The sequence below is a fragment of the Abrus precatorius genome, unplaced genomic scaffold (genome assembly GCF_003935025.1).
Source record: "Abrus precatorius isolate BTA unplaced genomic scaffold, Abrus_2018 Scaffold2, whole genome shotgun sequence".
Classification (NCBI taxonomy): domain Eukaryota; kingdom Viridiplantae; phylum Streptophyta; class Magnoliopsida; order Fabales; family Fabaceae; genus Abrus; species Abrus precatorius.
Window position 1 is genome coordinate 31,458,471 of NW_020874362.1, and position 14,493 is coordinate 31,472,963.

Consider the following 14,493-nt stretch of genomic DNA (forward strand, 5'->3'; position numbering starts at 1 on the left):
TGGAGTTAGGGTTGGAGATCGCAGTTTCAGGGAAAAGGGAGAAGCTTCATTCTAGTGAAGGTGAAGGCATGTTGGGGTTGGGGCTTTGAGGTTCTGAGGCCTTTCTGGGTAGTGTGTTTGGAGAATCTGGATTTGGTTCTATGGATAGGGTATGTTGGGTTATGGGTGTAGAGAGTGATGGAGGTGTGTGGAAAGGAAAAACTATTTCATGGAAGACAACATTTTTAGAAATGAATGTTTCTCTTGTATTAATGTCCAGAATAACTTATCCTTTTTTACCGTTTTGAAAACCCAAAAAAAACACCTTTTCTAGATCGAGGTTCAAATTTATGAATTTAATTGTGAGTAGATGCATAACATAAACAACCAAAGATTTTGATCATGGAAAAATTGGGTGTAACTTTATTTAGAAGTTCAAAAGGCGTTTTATAGGAAATGATGAGTGAGGGAACGTGGTTAATGAGAAAAACAACATGTTTGATAGCATAGGACCAAAAATTTGATGAAATTTTGGATTGAAACATGATGGCCCTAGCAACATTGAGAATGTGTTGATGTTTGCGTTCCACTCTCCCATTTTGTTGAGGTGTGTAAACACAACTAGTTTGATGTATTATTCCTTTAGAATTAAAAAGATCTTTTAGAAAAAATTCCGGTCCATTGTCGGATTGGATACATTTAATTTTGGTTTCAAATTGATTTTCAACCAAGTTAATAAAATTTTGTATATGTGTTTTTACTTCACTTTTTTATTTTAATAAAACAACCCATGTGTATCTGCTAAAATCATCAAGTATAGTAAGAAAATATTTGTGCCCGTGAATAGATATTTTGGAAAAGGGGCCTCAAATATCCATGTGAATCAAATCAAAAATCTTAGAACCTCTACTAGAGCTAGGAGAATAAGGCAACTTCTTTTGTTTAGCTAAATGGCAAATGTCACAAATTTCATTAGAACCCTTTGAAATAAAAGGAAATTGTTGATTCAAGACATTAAGACGGCTACTAGATAAATGTCCTAATCTAAAGTGCCAAAAGTTGGAGTTATTGATGGTGGTGGCAGTAGCATTATTGGTAGATGGGCTCCTTTCCTTTTCGATTGGCCCTTGAAGGGATTTCTGAGTTTCCCCCACCAGATCCGGAGGCTTTGTTCAAAAGACTCATTAGTTGTTGGAATTGGGCCATAGTAATGTGAAGACCTTGGCCCAGAGTTGAAGTGTCTTTCCTTTCTCCTTCTAGGGCCGACGTAACATCTGAAGAGAAAGAGGCAATAACGTTGTTCATGGTGCCTCCGGCGGTTGTGCCGCCGCCACCAAAGGTGTTCTTGTTATTGAAAGGGCGTGGCTTTCCTGGATATTTGGGATGTCCAGGAGGATAGCCAAACTTGGTATAACATACATCGCTGCTATGTCCAACACGATCGCAATGGATGCACTTTGTCGAAGTGATGTTGTTTTTCTGGAAGCACGAATCAATAGTGTATCCGAGGCGGCCACAGAATTCACATTTGCGAGTTTGTTTTGTCCCCCCTTGCTGTGGATGGCCTCGGCCTTTACCAGAGACAGCATTGATGAAAGGATTGGTTTCCATGGAAGAAGAAGATGGGTTATGATGTTGGCGCTCATGTTGGATTATCATGGAGAAAACACGATTAGCAGAGGGAAGAGGATCAAGTAATAAGATTTGTGAGCGAACCATGGCGAAACGATCGTCAAGTCCTTTCAGAAAACAGATGATGAAATCCTGTGAATGGTAGGTGCGAGCAGAGCAAGAAAAAGGGGTTAGAGTTCAGTAGTTGTCCAACTTTTCCCAGAGTGATTTCAAAGAGGTGTAGTAGTCGGTGACGGAGAGCACACCTTGTTTGAGAGAATAGATTTCTTCCTGTAACTCAGCGACACGAAGCAAATCTCCTTGAGAAAAACGTTCGCGAAGGTCAGTCCAAACATCAGTGGCTCGCTCAGAAAACACGACACTTTGAGAGATTGAAGGAGAAAGGGAATTGAGAATCCATGACATTAACAGGGTGTTATATCTTTCCCAAGAGGGGTATAAGGGATCGGTGGTTTCTGGGATGGAGATGGTGCCATTGAGAAAGCCCATCTTGTTTTTAGAAATAAGGGCCATTCGAAAGGAACGGGACCATGACTGGAAATTGTTGGCAGAGAGAGGTGGGGAAACCACAACAGATGAAGGGCTCTCACTTGGGTGTATGTAGAAGGGGCTTGAAGGATTTTGGCTAGGATCAACAAAGGGAGGAGGAGGTGAAATGTCTTCCTCCTCATTTCCAAAGAAGCATGAATCGGCCATGAGAGAGGTAAGCTAGAAAAGCTTGAACCTTAGAGGGCTCTGATACCATAACAGATAAAAGAAGAAAAGACAATTTACATAAATTTCTGTTTACAATGATTCTCAATGATTACATTATATATATAGTCTGTACAAAAGAATTGGTGTGACCTAAAAACTTTTGAGGATAAAGGCATATTCTGTACTATCTATTGACAGCTCATTATTGCTCTAGAATGTTCACTAAAAGGAATAACAGAAATTAAAAAATAGAAAAGATTCCTCTGCTGTGCTGCCATTCTGTTATGCTAATTATATGGTGTTTAAACTAGAATTATAGGGCTCTTCTATTAGGAATCTTGCTGTAATCACGAGCACGAGTGAAATCTTGACATCCTTTTTTTTTTTTTAATATTTAACATTTCACTTATCTCTAAGTGCTTTCTAAACGATAGGGTTAATTTGGAATGAAATAGAAAATTTCACAACTTTTGTGATCTTCTTCTTTTCATCCCTTGATTTTAATTAAAAAAAAAAAGCAGTATATTTTTTAAATTATTGACTCCATGAACATTCAACAAAGCAAACAACTTTTGACACTATTTAAACCTCTACATGATTTTTCATATATAAAGATATATTTCTTAAAAGAGTTAAAGTTAGAAAGATGTTTGAAAATTAATTTATTGAATGATTGATTTAAATTAACATCTTAGATATTATGTAAATTCTTTTATAATAATAATAATAATAATAATAATAATGATGTTGCTGCTAAAGTAAAAAAAATTAAGAATTAATAAAAAATTAAATTTAAAATTATTGTTTCTATTTTAACGTTTATCTTATTTTATTGTGATCATGAATGTTGTTATATTAAAATTTATTAATTTAGATCGTTACATTGTTCCTTTATTTTGTAGTAGTTAATAATATTTCTTCTAAAATTATATGATAAACCAATAAATAAGTCTTAAACAACGATTTGTAATACTTAAAATTAATTTTTTAATTATTTTATTAATAGAATGGTTTATAACGTTAATATGTTATTTTTTTTTAACTTTTATACTTTATAAATTATTGCAATTTATGTGTAGTTATGTGCAACTTAAAAAATATTTATTAAAGTTGAACTATTTTTTTCTTTTAATTAATTTAATAATTAAATCTTTAACCACTTAAAATTATCTTACATTTAATTTGTTACAATATAAATGTATGATTTATATTGTCTTTGGTTGTTGGATAAAATGCATAAATTTATGTATATTTTATATTATCTTAATTTTATGGATGCAAATATTTTGACTAAAGTATTTATTTAAACATTTATTATGAGTTAAATTATTATTTTTAATTATTAATATATTTTTTATCCTAACAATGATTTGAATATGGATGTATAATTTTCTATCACTTTTTAAAATTGTTCATCGTAAGACATACGTGGTATCATCATCTTGTACATGCATTATAAATTTATTTTAAAACAAAAGTTATTAAAAAAATTATTTAGTCAAATTTTATAAAATTAACTAACTAAATTCATCATCTTTACAAATAAAACTGCGTATCTAAAAAAAATTGTGTAGTTAAATTTTATAAAATTAACTAACCAAATTCATAATCTTTACAAATAAAATTACGTATATTGATTTCTCCATTGTACGAGGATACATTACATGAAAAACTAAATTTGTCAAATCAAAATAATTTTTAAAAAATATTAATTAATATGTTAAATAAATAAATTATCCTATTTTTAAAAATAAAATAATAAAAATTATTATTTTGGAGTTCAATAAATATTTTCAAGATTGTTAAATTTGTATATAATATAAGGTAATAATTGTTTAAATAGACGATATAATATATATATATATATATATATATATTGAGATTTTAGCAATTATATCAAGCTTTCATTTTCGTAAATGGGAAGGAGTTATTGTATCCAAAAGAATTGACAAATATTTTCTTATATCGATTACTCGCATACAAGGTTTCTAAGAGTGTTCAATTAATAATGATTCTTCAGTTATTCAACGAATCCTCTAGCATTAAAAACAAGAGTTAAGAAGCAATTGATATGTTGAAACATATCCCTTGTATCACAATACACCGAGTGAGTTTCATTCAATCTAGTTCTAAAGTTTGTTTTCCAATTAAACCTTAAATCCTAAATCAAAAGACTATTATGTAAAATAGAATCAAGCATTAAGAATAAAATGAAACCATCAACATTTATAAAAAATAAATACTATATATAAATTATCAAAATATTTCAGAGTAGAAGATTACATTCAATCCCAAAAAGGTTCTAGCTTCCCATGATAACTATTATAATACAAGAAAGAAAGAAAAGAAAGAAAAGAAAAAAAGATGGATTAATGTCTAATGCTCCTTGCCCTAGTTCTCCCTTAGTTGCTCGTTTTTCCGCTCTTGTATCCTTCTTTCTTTTGATTCTCTTTCTTCAAAAGTGAAATAAATGAAATATCGTTCAAGCGAGAACATGTCGCTTAAGTTGAAAAGACATTATCACTCAAGCGAGAGATTTTCGCTTAAGCAAAAACAAGATAGAAGCTTCATTCTGATATACGCATTCTTACTCAAGTAAAGGATTCTCACCTGAGCGAAAAAAGATTTAAGTCACTCTTCATGCCTTTGCCTTCCACCTTCTTCATTGCACTCCTGAAAATCAATAATTTTAGCAAAAAAGGATTAAGATAAACCTTCATCTTAATTTTTAAGAGGAAATAACATTTGTACCTATGAGTAATAAAGAAAAATGCATTTCATAGATTTTGAGTGAAGTTTATTGTGGTGAGGGTGTACGTTTCAAACAAAGATTAAATATTTGAATATTTTAAAAAAATAAATGTAAGAATATTGCTCGTTGGATATAAGGTTTGTAAAGAGAAATGTGGAGTATTAAAATTAAGGATCTATGAAAATATTATATTAATGAGGTAGGTTGCAAAAAGAATAACTTCTTCCAAAAATTTGTTGGGTATGTTTGTGGCAAACATGAGGAATCTAGTCACTTTCAAAGGATGTCTAGTTTGTCTTTTAGTGGCGTTGTTCTCCTAAAAGTATCTCTAAATGAATTCTAGTGATAATTCATGTGACTATTATCACTTTTAAGTGCCTTAATTCTACTATAAAATTTTGTTTACACTATGATGAATAATTTAAATATCTTTCTTACTTTTGATTTCTGCTTCACAAGCAAAATCCAAATAACCCTATGTATGATCGATCATTAATGAAGGTAACAAACCATCTTGACCTAGTGATATAGCTAATTTTTTATGGTCCTCATATATTGCTATGAATTAAGGAGAATAGTTGAGAAGGTAATCAAATATATTTGGACAATTGAAAAGTCTCACATTAAAAGAACTTTTGATTTATATTGAATAATGTGGGAACATTTTTTCTATTATATAAAATTTGGATGGCCTAGTTGATAATGCTACAACATTACATATTTTTTGCTAGTTGAAGGAACAATTGTATGAATTCCATTTTATCTTAACATTGTTTAAGAAAAAAAGTGATATTAATAAATCTTGTTTTACCAAAAGGGAATGATGACTATTTATTTTTAATAAAATAAAAAGTTAGTCTTTACAAATTTAGAAAACAAAATTTGACTTAAAATGGAAAATTCTGCATTACAGTAATAAAATTAGAGGATGGTACCTTGCTTTATACATGAAAAAAGAAAAGATTTAAAAATTTGACTTCTTGTAGAAACTCCAAAAGCAAAATTGCACTAACAAAAAAAGCAAATGAGATGAAAATATACTGGGGATCAGAGATGATAGAAAGAACAAATTTGAAATTAAGAAAGAAGAGGAAGAACACTAGGTGAAGAAGAATTAAAAGCAGAACAAGAACTATCAAGGAATAGAAGAAACAACAAATAGAGTAAGGAGACAAATAACTATTCATTCTATTTCAAGTAATTTCTTATATTTGAATTTAGTGTTAATGTAGTAAAATATATTTTATGCATCATACACCTTAGAAAAACGTATTTATTGTTAACAAATAACCTGTGTGTATAAGATTCGTTTATTTGTGTGTTTCTGCTTAAATGCTAAACTATTGTTTATTTCTCTCTTTTCCAATTTTTTCTCTTTATGTTTATACTCAACTCTTAGGATATCATGATACTTTTCCATTTTGTGTAATTTTCAAATTTATCATATCTATTAGCTGAACTAAAAAAGGTTTATGTTGAGTTTTCTTTTTGAAAATGGTTTATGTTTAGAAATTTAGTGATTTAAATTATGTGATATTATATTGATTTGGGATGAATAAGGTTTTTTATTTAAGTTCTTGCTTTGTATTACGTAATAACAAATGAAAAATATACGTGAAATAAGTCCTTCAAAGGAATCTAAAAGTAACTCTTCTTTGATTATTTATATTATTGTCACACAACTTGAAAATGCTCTTAAAAGTGTACTTAATGATCCTAGACATGGTTGCAATTCCAATATTAGAGGTTAATTTCAATATCAGTCTGATAGTGATATACTTCCTATTTCTATAGATGAAGATGATTATGATGTAACTGATGGTGTAAAACAAAGAATGAAAGATGTTAGTTGTATTGAATGACTTTAAGAAAATATTATTAATAGAAAAGAAAAAACTATATTACAATTATTGCAACAAGCAATTGACGGGTAGAAAATCAAATGAAACAAATAATTTGGATAAATACTTTCTATCGCAACTGTACGACAAAAACATGTTTAAGAAAAATATCTTTCAAGAATAAAAATACTTTTCTAAAAAAATCAGAGGAATTGCCACCAAAGTTTATTTTAAGAAAACCTTAGAAAAACTTTAAAATAATCTGATCTTTGAAATAAAAAATAGGTTCGGGAGTCATTTACGTGTAGGAAATGTACTAACACCCTACAATGTCCGTTTAAAAACGGTTATCTAAAATTAATTGTGCAAATTCTTTTTATTTTAAAAAATATTTATCTAACCCCTAAACATTAATTATTTCTATTTTAGAAGAAGAAAAAAATTATTTATTGAAATGATAACTCGGTATCTTAAAAAAATTTATTTTGACTTGACAGGTTCAGTTCTCGATTCTATGTATCCCCGGGTGCAATGAGAAACTCAAAGTCACGTAATTTTATCTAAAAAGTTATGAAATCGGTTAATTAAAATTAAGTTTAATAAAGAAAATTTATTTTGAGATTAAAATTATTTTCATAAAATTATAATATTTAGGATACAAGATCATGTACCCTACGAGAAACAATATAAAAAGTGAAGGAAGATTATGATACAACTATATTACAAATCGTTTAAAAGTATTTTTATTTGTAAATAAAATATTTAAATTTATATTTAAATTATGATTAAGGTTGAAAGAGAATTTAAGATAGCGAAAGTTATATATAAATCACTTATAATTTTTGGATAATCAAAGGTAATATAAATCACATATCGGTGTTGTAGAAATTTGTATAATAAAATAAAGAAATGATTAGTTATTTAATTTATTAAAATTAGAAATATGACTTAAGAAATTTTAAAATATGAAATTTTTATTTTAATAAAAGAAATAAACTTATTTAAATTGGTTAAAGAAGATACTTATTTTATAAAAATATTAAAAATTTTACTTCATAGATTTATATCATATAAAACCTAAGGTAATGTTGACATACATAGGTTTTTGTTAATTTATAACGCATAAAAGTAGAGTTGTTACATATTAACATTATAAATTGTTCTGTTATTAAAATAAATTAGATTTATATTAGTTGATTGATTTGAAAGTTAATAATTAAAAGAAGAATATATCTTGATTTATTATTAAGATAATTATTTAATTAATTTAAGTCATCATACGATAAATTTATATTATGCAAAACCAAGGTAACGTAGGTATACTTAGACTTTGTCAATTTATAATACATGACGATAGAGAAGCTATACGTTAGTATTATAAATTGATACAATTATATAATTATTCATTCGTTGATTATATATAAAAAAAATCATAAATATAAAATTAGGTCACCATCTATTCTATAAATATACAAAAAAAAATTAAATAAATAAATAACAATTCTAAATAGTAAATGACTAACATAATAATTAAAGCATAAACAATGAGATAATATAAAAATTAAGGAAAATTTTATTGTTAATGTTAAAATAAAATAAAATTAATGAATAAAATATATTATCTAAGGTAAACTATATAATTAAAATATAATTTGAGATAAAATAATAATTTTCATTTTTTATAAAATAGACTAAAAGAAAAGAAAAGAAAGAAAGAAAGAAAGAAAGAAAAAGAAAAAGAAAAAACAAACGTAAAACCAAATATCAGAATCAGAAAAAAAGAAGAAACAAAACATTTAAAATAAAAAATCTAGAAAAAAGAAAGAAAAAAAATATATATATATAAGTTGAAAGAAATGTTGCGGATATAAAGTAACTAAGTAAAAGGAACAAAATATTTCAAACTAAAAGAAATAAAAATTTAAAAAAATAGTAAAATAAATAAAATAAAAGTTAGTGAAGACTGACGCTCAGTGTAGGTAACATGTTACAGTTTTATGCTCTAAAGTCCAATCTGTTCAAATCACATTATATCAAAAGTATTTATTATATTATTATAAAAAAATATTTATAGCAACAAAAGTTAAAAAACGTCGTTAACACTCTCACACTTTACTTCATTATTTTGCTTCTATTTCTCATTCAGCCAACTCTCCCGATAATATTTTATTTTCATCATCCATTGTTTTTCAGAGGTATTTGATGATGAACAAAGTAATAAGGCAACAAAAAATACTTGGAATGGGTAATGAGTTTTTTGCTTCTTTTTGTTTATTTCTGATTTCTTCTTTCTCCCTTTGTTCGTTTTTTTTTATCTTTGAAAAATCTTCTTCCTCCAAACCTTTCCTCAAATCTTCTCTGTTTGTTGTTTTTTTTTTTTTTTGCTCTCATTCTCCTCTCTCCTTTATCTCTTGAAAATCTCTTCCCTTTTTTTAAAAAAAGATTTTTGCCGCTCTTTAAATTTCTTTCTTGTTTTTTGAAAGCCTCCTCTTCATATCCCTTACTTGCACAAACTGGATGAATGTTAACATACGGAGAAAATTAATGCATGATGAAGTCAAATCTGTGATGAAACATCAAATCAAAACATGCACCCAAGGTTCATGAATGAGTAAGCTCTTTGGTCAGAATCAATTCTTTCATGAAATCTGAGCTGAGTGAGATATCAATCAAATTGGACTATTATTTATTTTTGAATTGTCATAAGGAGTCGACTTCTTTTGTCATGTTGTACTTATCAGGAAGTTCATTAGACTTAATTACCGCTTGAATTTTTAAAGCCTATCATTATAATTGTATTTTCTTATTACTCTTTTAACAACTAACATGCTTCCTTTTATTATATCATTATTGAAATGACAATAAAATTATTGAATAATGTTGTTGAAGAGTTTACGTAAACAAAGTAAGGAAGTAGCGTATAAACTGAATGAGAAGTGGCAAAAGCTAGAGACAAATAAATTTTTTAGAAAACAAGATCACTGTAATAAGAAAATGGTGATCTTACAAAGATGACTTACGACACAAAAAAGAAACAAATACATTAAGTAAAGGATCAGAATGATTACAAAAATGGTGAAGTATTATGCCAATTAAGTGACATCTTTCAGATGAACAGTGCTAATCTCTCATGTAAATTGATCATCCATTAACAACACTGCCAAATAAAATTGCCCCAGTATGATATTTTGAATTCATCTTATATTTGATTTAACTTCAACCTCTCAAAATTTGCCCTAGCTTAGTATTCCAGTCCATCATATATCCCAATTTGAAGCGCTTTCTTGCAACTAAAGTCCAGTGCACCTTCTAAACTATCTTTTTAGGTTTTCAGTTCAGTGTAGAATTTATTTGACCTTAATTTTTGCTTGAGCCACTCTTTCAAGTTTTCAACTCACCAGGTCGCTCTAACTTTTGCTTAGGTCGCCCTTTTGGGTTTCCAACCTAGTGAGCTATTTTATTTTATTTTTAAATTATTTTTAAGCATAGTATTTTTTGACAATATCAAAATTGATGAGGTTCGGAAGATCTTGTCCATCCATGTTTGTGAGGATTAAAGCTCCTCATGAGAAATCCTTTTTCACCACGTAGAGTCCTTCATAATTTGGAGACCACTTGTCACGATAATTTTTATGCATCGGCAAAATCTTTTTGAGCACTATGTCTCCCTCATTGAATTCTCTTGGATGAACCTTTTTGTCAAAAGTGTTCTTTATCCTTCGCTGGTATAGTTGACCGTGACAACGCATTCAACCGTTTTTCTTCAATGAAATTCAATTGATCAAAACAAGATTGCACCCATTCTGCTTCCTCCAATCTGGTCCCCATGATTACTCTTAAAGAGGGAATTTCAACCTCAATAGGAAGTATTGCTTCTATTCTATATACCAAAGAGTATGGAGTTGCCCCAGTTGAAGTACGAACTGAAGTTCGATATCCATGTAAAGCAATAACAACATTTCATGTCAATCTTTGTATGTCACCACCATCTTTTGGATGATCTTCTTAATATTTTTATTGGTTGTTTCAACTGCTCCATTCATCTTTGGGCGATAAAGGGAGGAATTAAGATGTCGAATGTGTTACACAATTCTTTCATCATTTTGTTATTTAGATTAGTGCTTATCAACTTGCTTGGGAGGCCATACCGACAGATCAAATCCTTTTTAATGAATCTCACCACCACATTTCGGGTCACACTAGCATATGAGACAGCCTCAAACCATTTTGTGAAATAGTCAATAGCAACTAGAATGAAGCGATGACCATTAGAGGCTTTAGGTTCAGTGGGTCCAAGAACATCAATTCTCCATATTAAAAAAGGCCAGGGTGATGATAAGACATTCAAATTTGTTGGGGGAACATTAATATTTTCAGCATATGTCTGGCATTATGACATGTCTTCACATAACAAAAGCAATCGGCCTTCATTGTCAACCAGTAATATCCAGCTCGTAGAATCTTCTTTGCCATGGCATGTCTATTGGCATGAGTCTTAAATGAACCTTTATGAATCTCTTCTATGATCTTTTGTGCTTCTGAAGCATCCACACATCTAAGCAGAACCATATCATGATTCCTTTTGTAAAGCACGTTTCCATTCAGAAAGAAATTCATTGCTAACCTTCTCAATGTCCTTTTGTCATTTTCAGCAGCATTTAATAGGTATTCTTGGTATTTTAGGAAATTTTTAATGTCATGATACCAAGGTTTACCATCAAATTCTTCTTCAACCATTTGACAATAGGCAGGATGATAAAGCTGTTGTAACTTTATGAATGACATGTCTTCTTTTTGACTCACTACAAACATTGATGATAAAGTGGTTAAAGCATCAGCCAATTGATTCTCCTCACAAGGAATATGCTGAAAAGTAATTTCATCAAAATACTCCACCAATTTTCTGATACAAGCTTAATAAGGGATCAATTTGGTACCTCGTGTCTTCCATTCACCTTTCAGCTAGTGGATGACTAAGGTTGAGTCACCTTACACCTTGAGAATTTTGATCTTAGACTCTATAGCTGCTTGAATTCCCATAGCACATGCTTCATATTCAGCTACATTATTTGTACAATCGAATGATAATCCAGCTGTGATCGAGATATATTGCTTCTCAGGAGAAATCAGTATAGCATCAATCTCGTGTCCGAGTGTAATAGAAGCACCATCAAACATCATGACCCATTCGTCTTTTGCTAAAGATTCATTCTCATTAAACAACGTCATTATATTTTTATCAGGAAATTCATATTGTATTGATCGATAATCATTTATCGGTTGATGAGCTAAGAAATCTACGACAACGCTGTCTTTAATTGCTTTTTGAGTAACATACAAAATATCATATTCTGACAATAAGACCTGCAAACGAGCAATCCTTCTAGTAAGGACTGGTTTCTCAAAGATGTATTTGATTAGATCCATTTTGACACCAATCAAGTTGTGTGACTTAACATGTATTACCTTAACCTACGAGCTGCCCAAGTCAAGGCATAACAGGTTCGCTCTAACAAAGAGTATCTAGCTTCATAATCATTGTTTTTCATTATAAATTGATACAATTATATTATTATTCATTCATTGATTATATATATATATATATATATATATAAAATCATAATATAAAAAAAATCATAAATATAAAATTAGGTCACCATCTATATTCTACAAATATACAAATAAATAAATAAATAACAATTCTAAATGGTAAATATCTAACATAATAATTAAAGCATAAACAATAAGATAATATAAAAATTAAGGAAAATTATATTGTTAATGTTAGAATAAAATAAAATTAAGAACCTTAATTTTAAAAGAATAGTAAAAATAAAATAAAATTAATGAGTAAAACATATTATTTAAGATAAACTATATAATTAAAATATAATTTGAGATAAAATAATAATTTTTATTTTTTAAAAAAAGACTAAAAGAAAAGAAAAGAAAGAAAACAAACATAAAACCAAATATTAGAATCAGAGAAAAAAAAGAAACAAAACATTTAAGATAAAAAATTGAAAAAGAAGAAATATATATATATATATATATATATATATATATATATAAAAGTTGAAAGAAATATTGTGGAAATAACATAGCCAAGTAAAAGGAATAAAACATTTCAAACTAAAAAAAATAAAAAATTAAAAGAATAGAAAAATAAATAAAATAATAGTTAATGAAGACCGACGCTGCTCAGTAGGTAGTGTGTTGCAGTTCTATGCTCTAAAGTCCAATATGTTCAAATCACATTATATCAAAAGTATTTATTATATTATTATAAAAAAAGTATTTATAGCAACAAAAGTTAAAAAATATCGTTAACACTCTCACAGTTTAATTTCGTTATTTTGCTTCTATTTCTCATTTACCCAACTCTTCCGAGAACATTTTATTTTCATCATCCATTGTTTTTCAGAGGTATTTGATGATGGGTAAAGTAATAAGGCAACAAAAAAATACCTGGAATGAGTAATGAGGTTTTTGCTTCTTTTTGTTTATTTCTGATTTCTTCTTTCTCCCTTTGTTCATTTTTTTATCTTCAAAAAATTTTCTTCTTCTTCCAAACCTTTCCTCAAATCTTTTTTTTTTTTTTTTTTGTTTTGGCTCTCCTTCTCCCCTCTCCCTGATCTCTTGAAAATCTCTTCCTTTTTTTAAAATTTTTTTGCCCCTCTTTAAATTTCTTTCTCGTTTTTTGAAAGCCTTCTTTTCAGATCCCTAACTTGTATATTTATATGAGTCGTTTAGGGGTTTTTGCAAAATACCGAAAGTTCTGAGTTTTCCTTCTCAATGCTTAAGAATTGGTTTTTGACATTAGGTATAAGTCTTTGTAGTGCAGGCTTCTATTTTCAGGAACCGGTCTCTCTTTTTTTAAAATTTTCTATTTTTTTGTAAAATAATTTTTTATTTTTTTATATATTTTTTAAAAAAATTTGAAGCAATCCCTGGGAGGCAAAAAAATTGGTATTCACACTTTCAAATTTGTAAAAAGAGGCCATATAAGGATATAAGACAATCAATCTTATTAAGAGAACAAAAGAAAGTAACCAAATCATCCACTTATGGAGTAATTATCACTTTGATCCAGAAAAATGAAGAAGTCTTGCTTCTATGATAATAATTCATGAGTATCCGCTTTCTATGATGGACCATATGGGGTTTATAGCATACTCTGAAGGCCTCCAACCTTTATTCAAAGTTCCTAGTCAAAATATAATAAAAAGTAACATTATCAAAATCTATGAAAATAAAAAGTTGAAGACTATGAGACTTTTAGAGAAGGTTGGAAGTAAAAGTGTTTTAACAACAGACATGTGGACAATTGGCAATCAAAAGAAAGGATTTATAGTCATCACAGCTCATTACATTACTGACGATTAGGATATGCAAAGTCTCATATTGAAGTATAATTTTTGTGATCGTTGTATGATATATTCATTTACTAATTATTTGCATATAATATTTTGCATTATTCAATATTTTTTATATATGTATATAATTTATTTTTACATTAATAGGTTTGTATATGTGAAATGTCCACATATAATAGAAACTCTGTCTAAAATGTTGGTTGAATGCATGTTAGAT

General features: G+C 28.6%; 1 protein-coding gene across 1 annotated transcript; it reads right to left on the minus strand.

The window, feature by feature from the left end:
• Positions 1-10,599: 10,599 nt before the first annotated feature.
• Positions 10,600-12,327, minus strand: LOC113859829. Its single transcript, XM_027492508.1, has 5 exons — positions 11,896-12,327; positions 11,616-11,766; positions 11,326-11,570; positions 11,035-11,284; positions 10,600-10,823 (listed from the first exon to the last, which is right to left on the minus strand). The coding sequence occupies exons 1-5, from the start codon at positions 12,325-12,327 to the stop codon at positions 10,600-10,602; spliced, it is 1,302 nt and encodes a 433-aa protein (XP_027348309.1).
• Positions 12,328-14,493: the final 2,166 nt, after the last annotated feature.

Bases quoted from the DNA above. Each gene is read 5' to 3' on its own strand.
- LOC113859829 (XM_027492508.1), bottom strand. From the start codon at position 12,327: ATGGATCTAATCAAATACATCTTTGAGAAACCAGTCCTTACTAGAAGG. The intron at 11,285-11,325 runs GCCGATTGCTTT...TCATAATGCCAG, and splicing joins ATTACTGGTTGACAATGAAG to ACATATGCTGAAAATATTAA. The intron at 10,824-11,034 runs GCAAGTTGATAA...ATCGAACTTCAG, and splicing joins CTGTCGGTATGGCCTCCCAA to TTCGTACTTCAACTGGGGCA.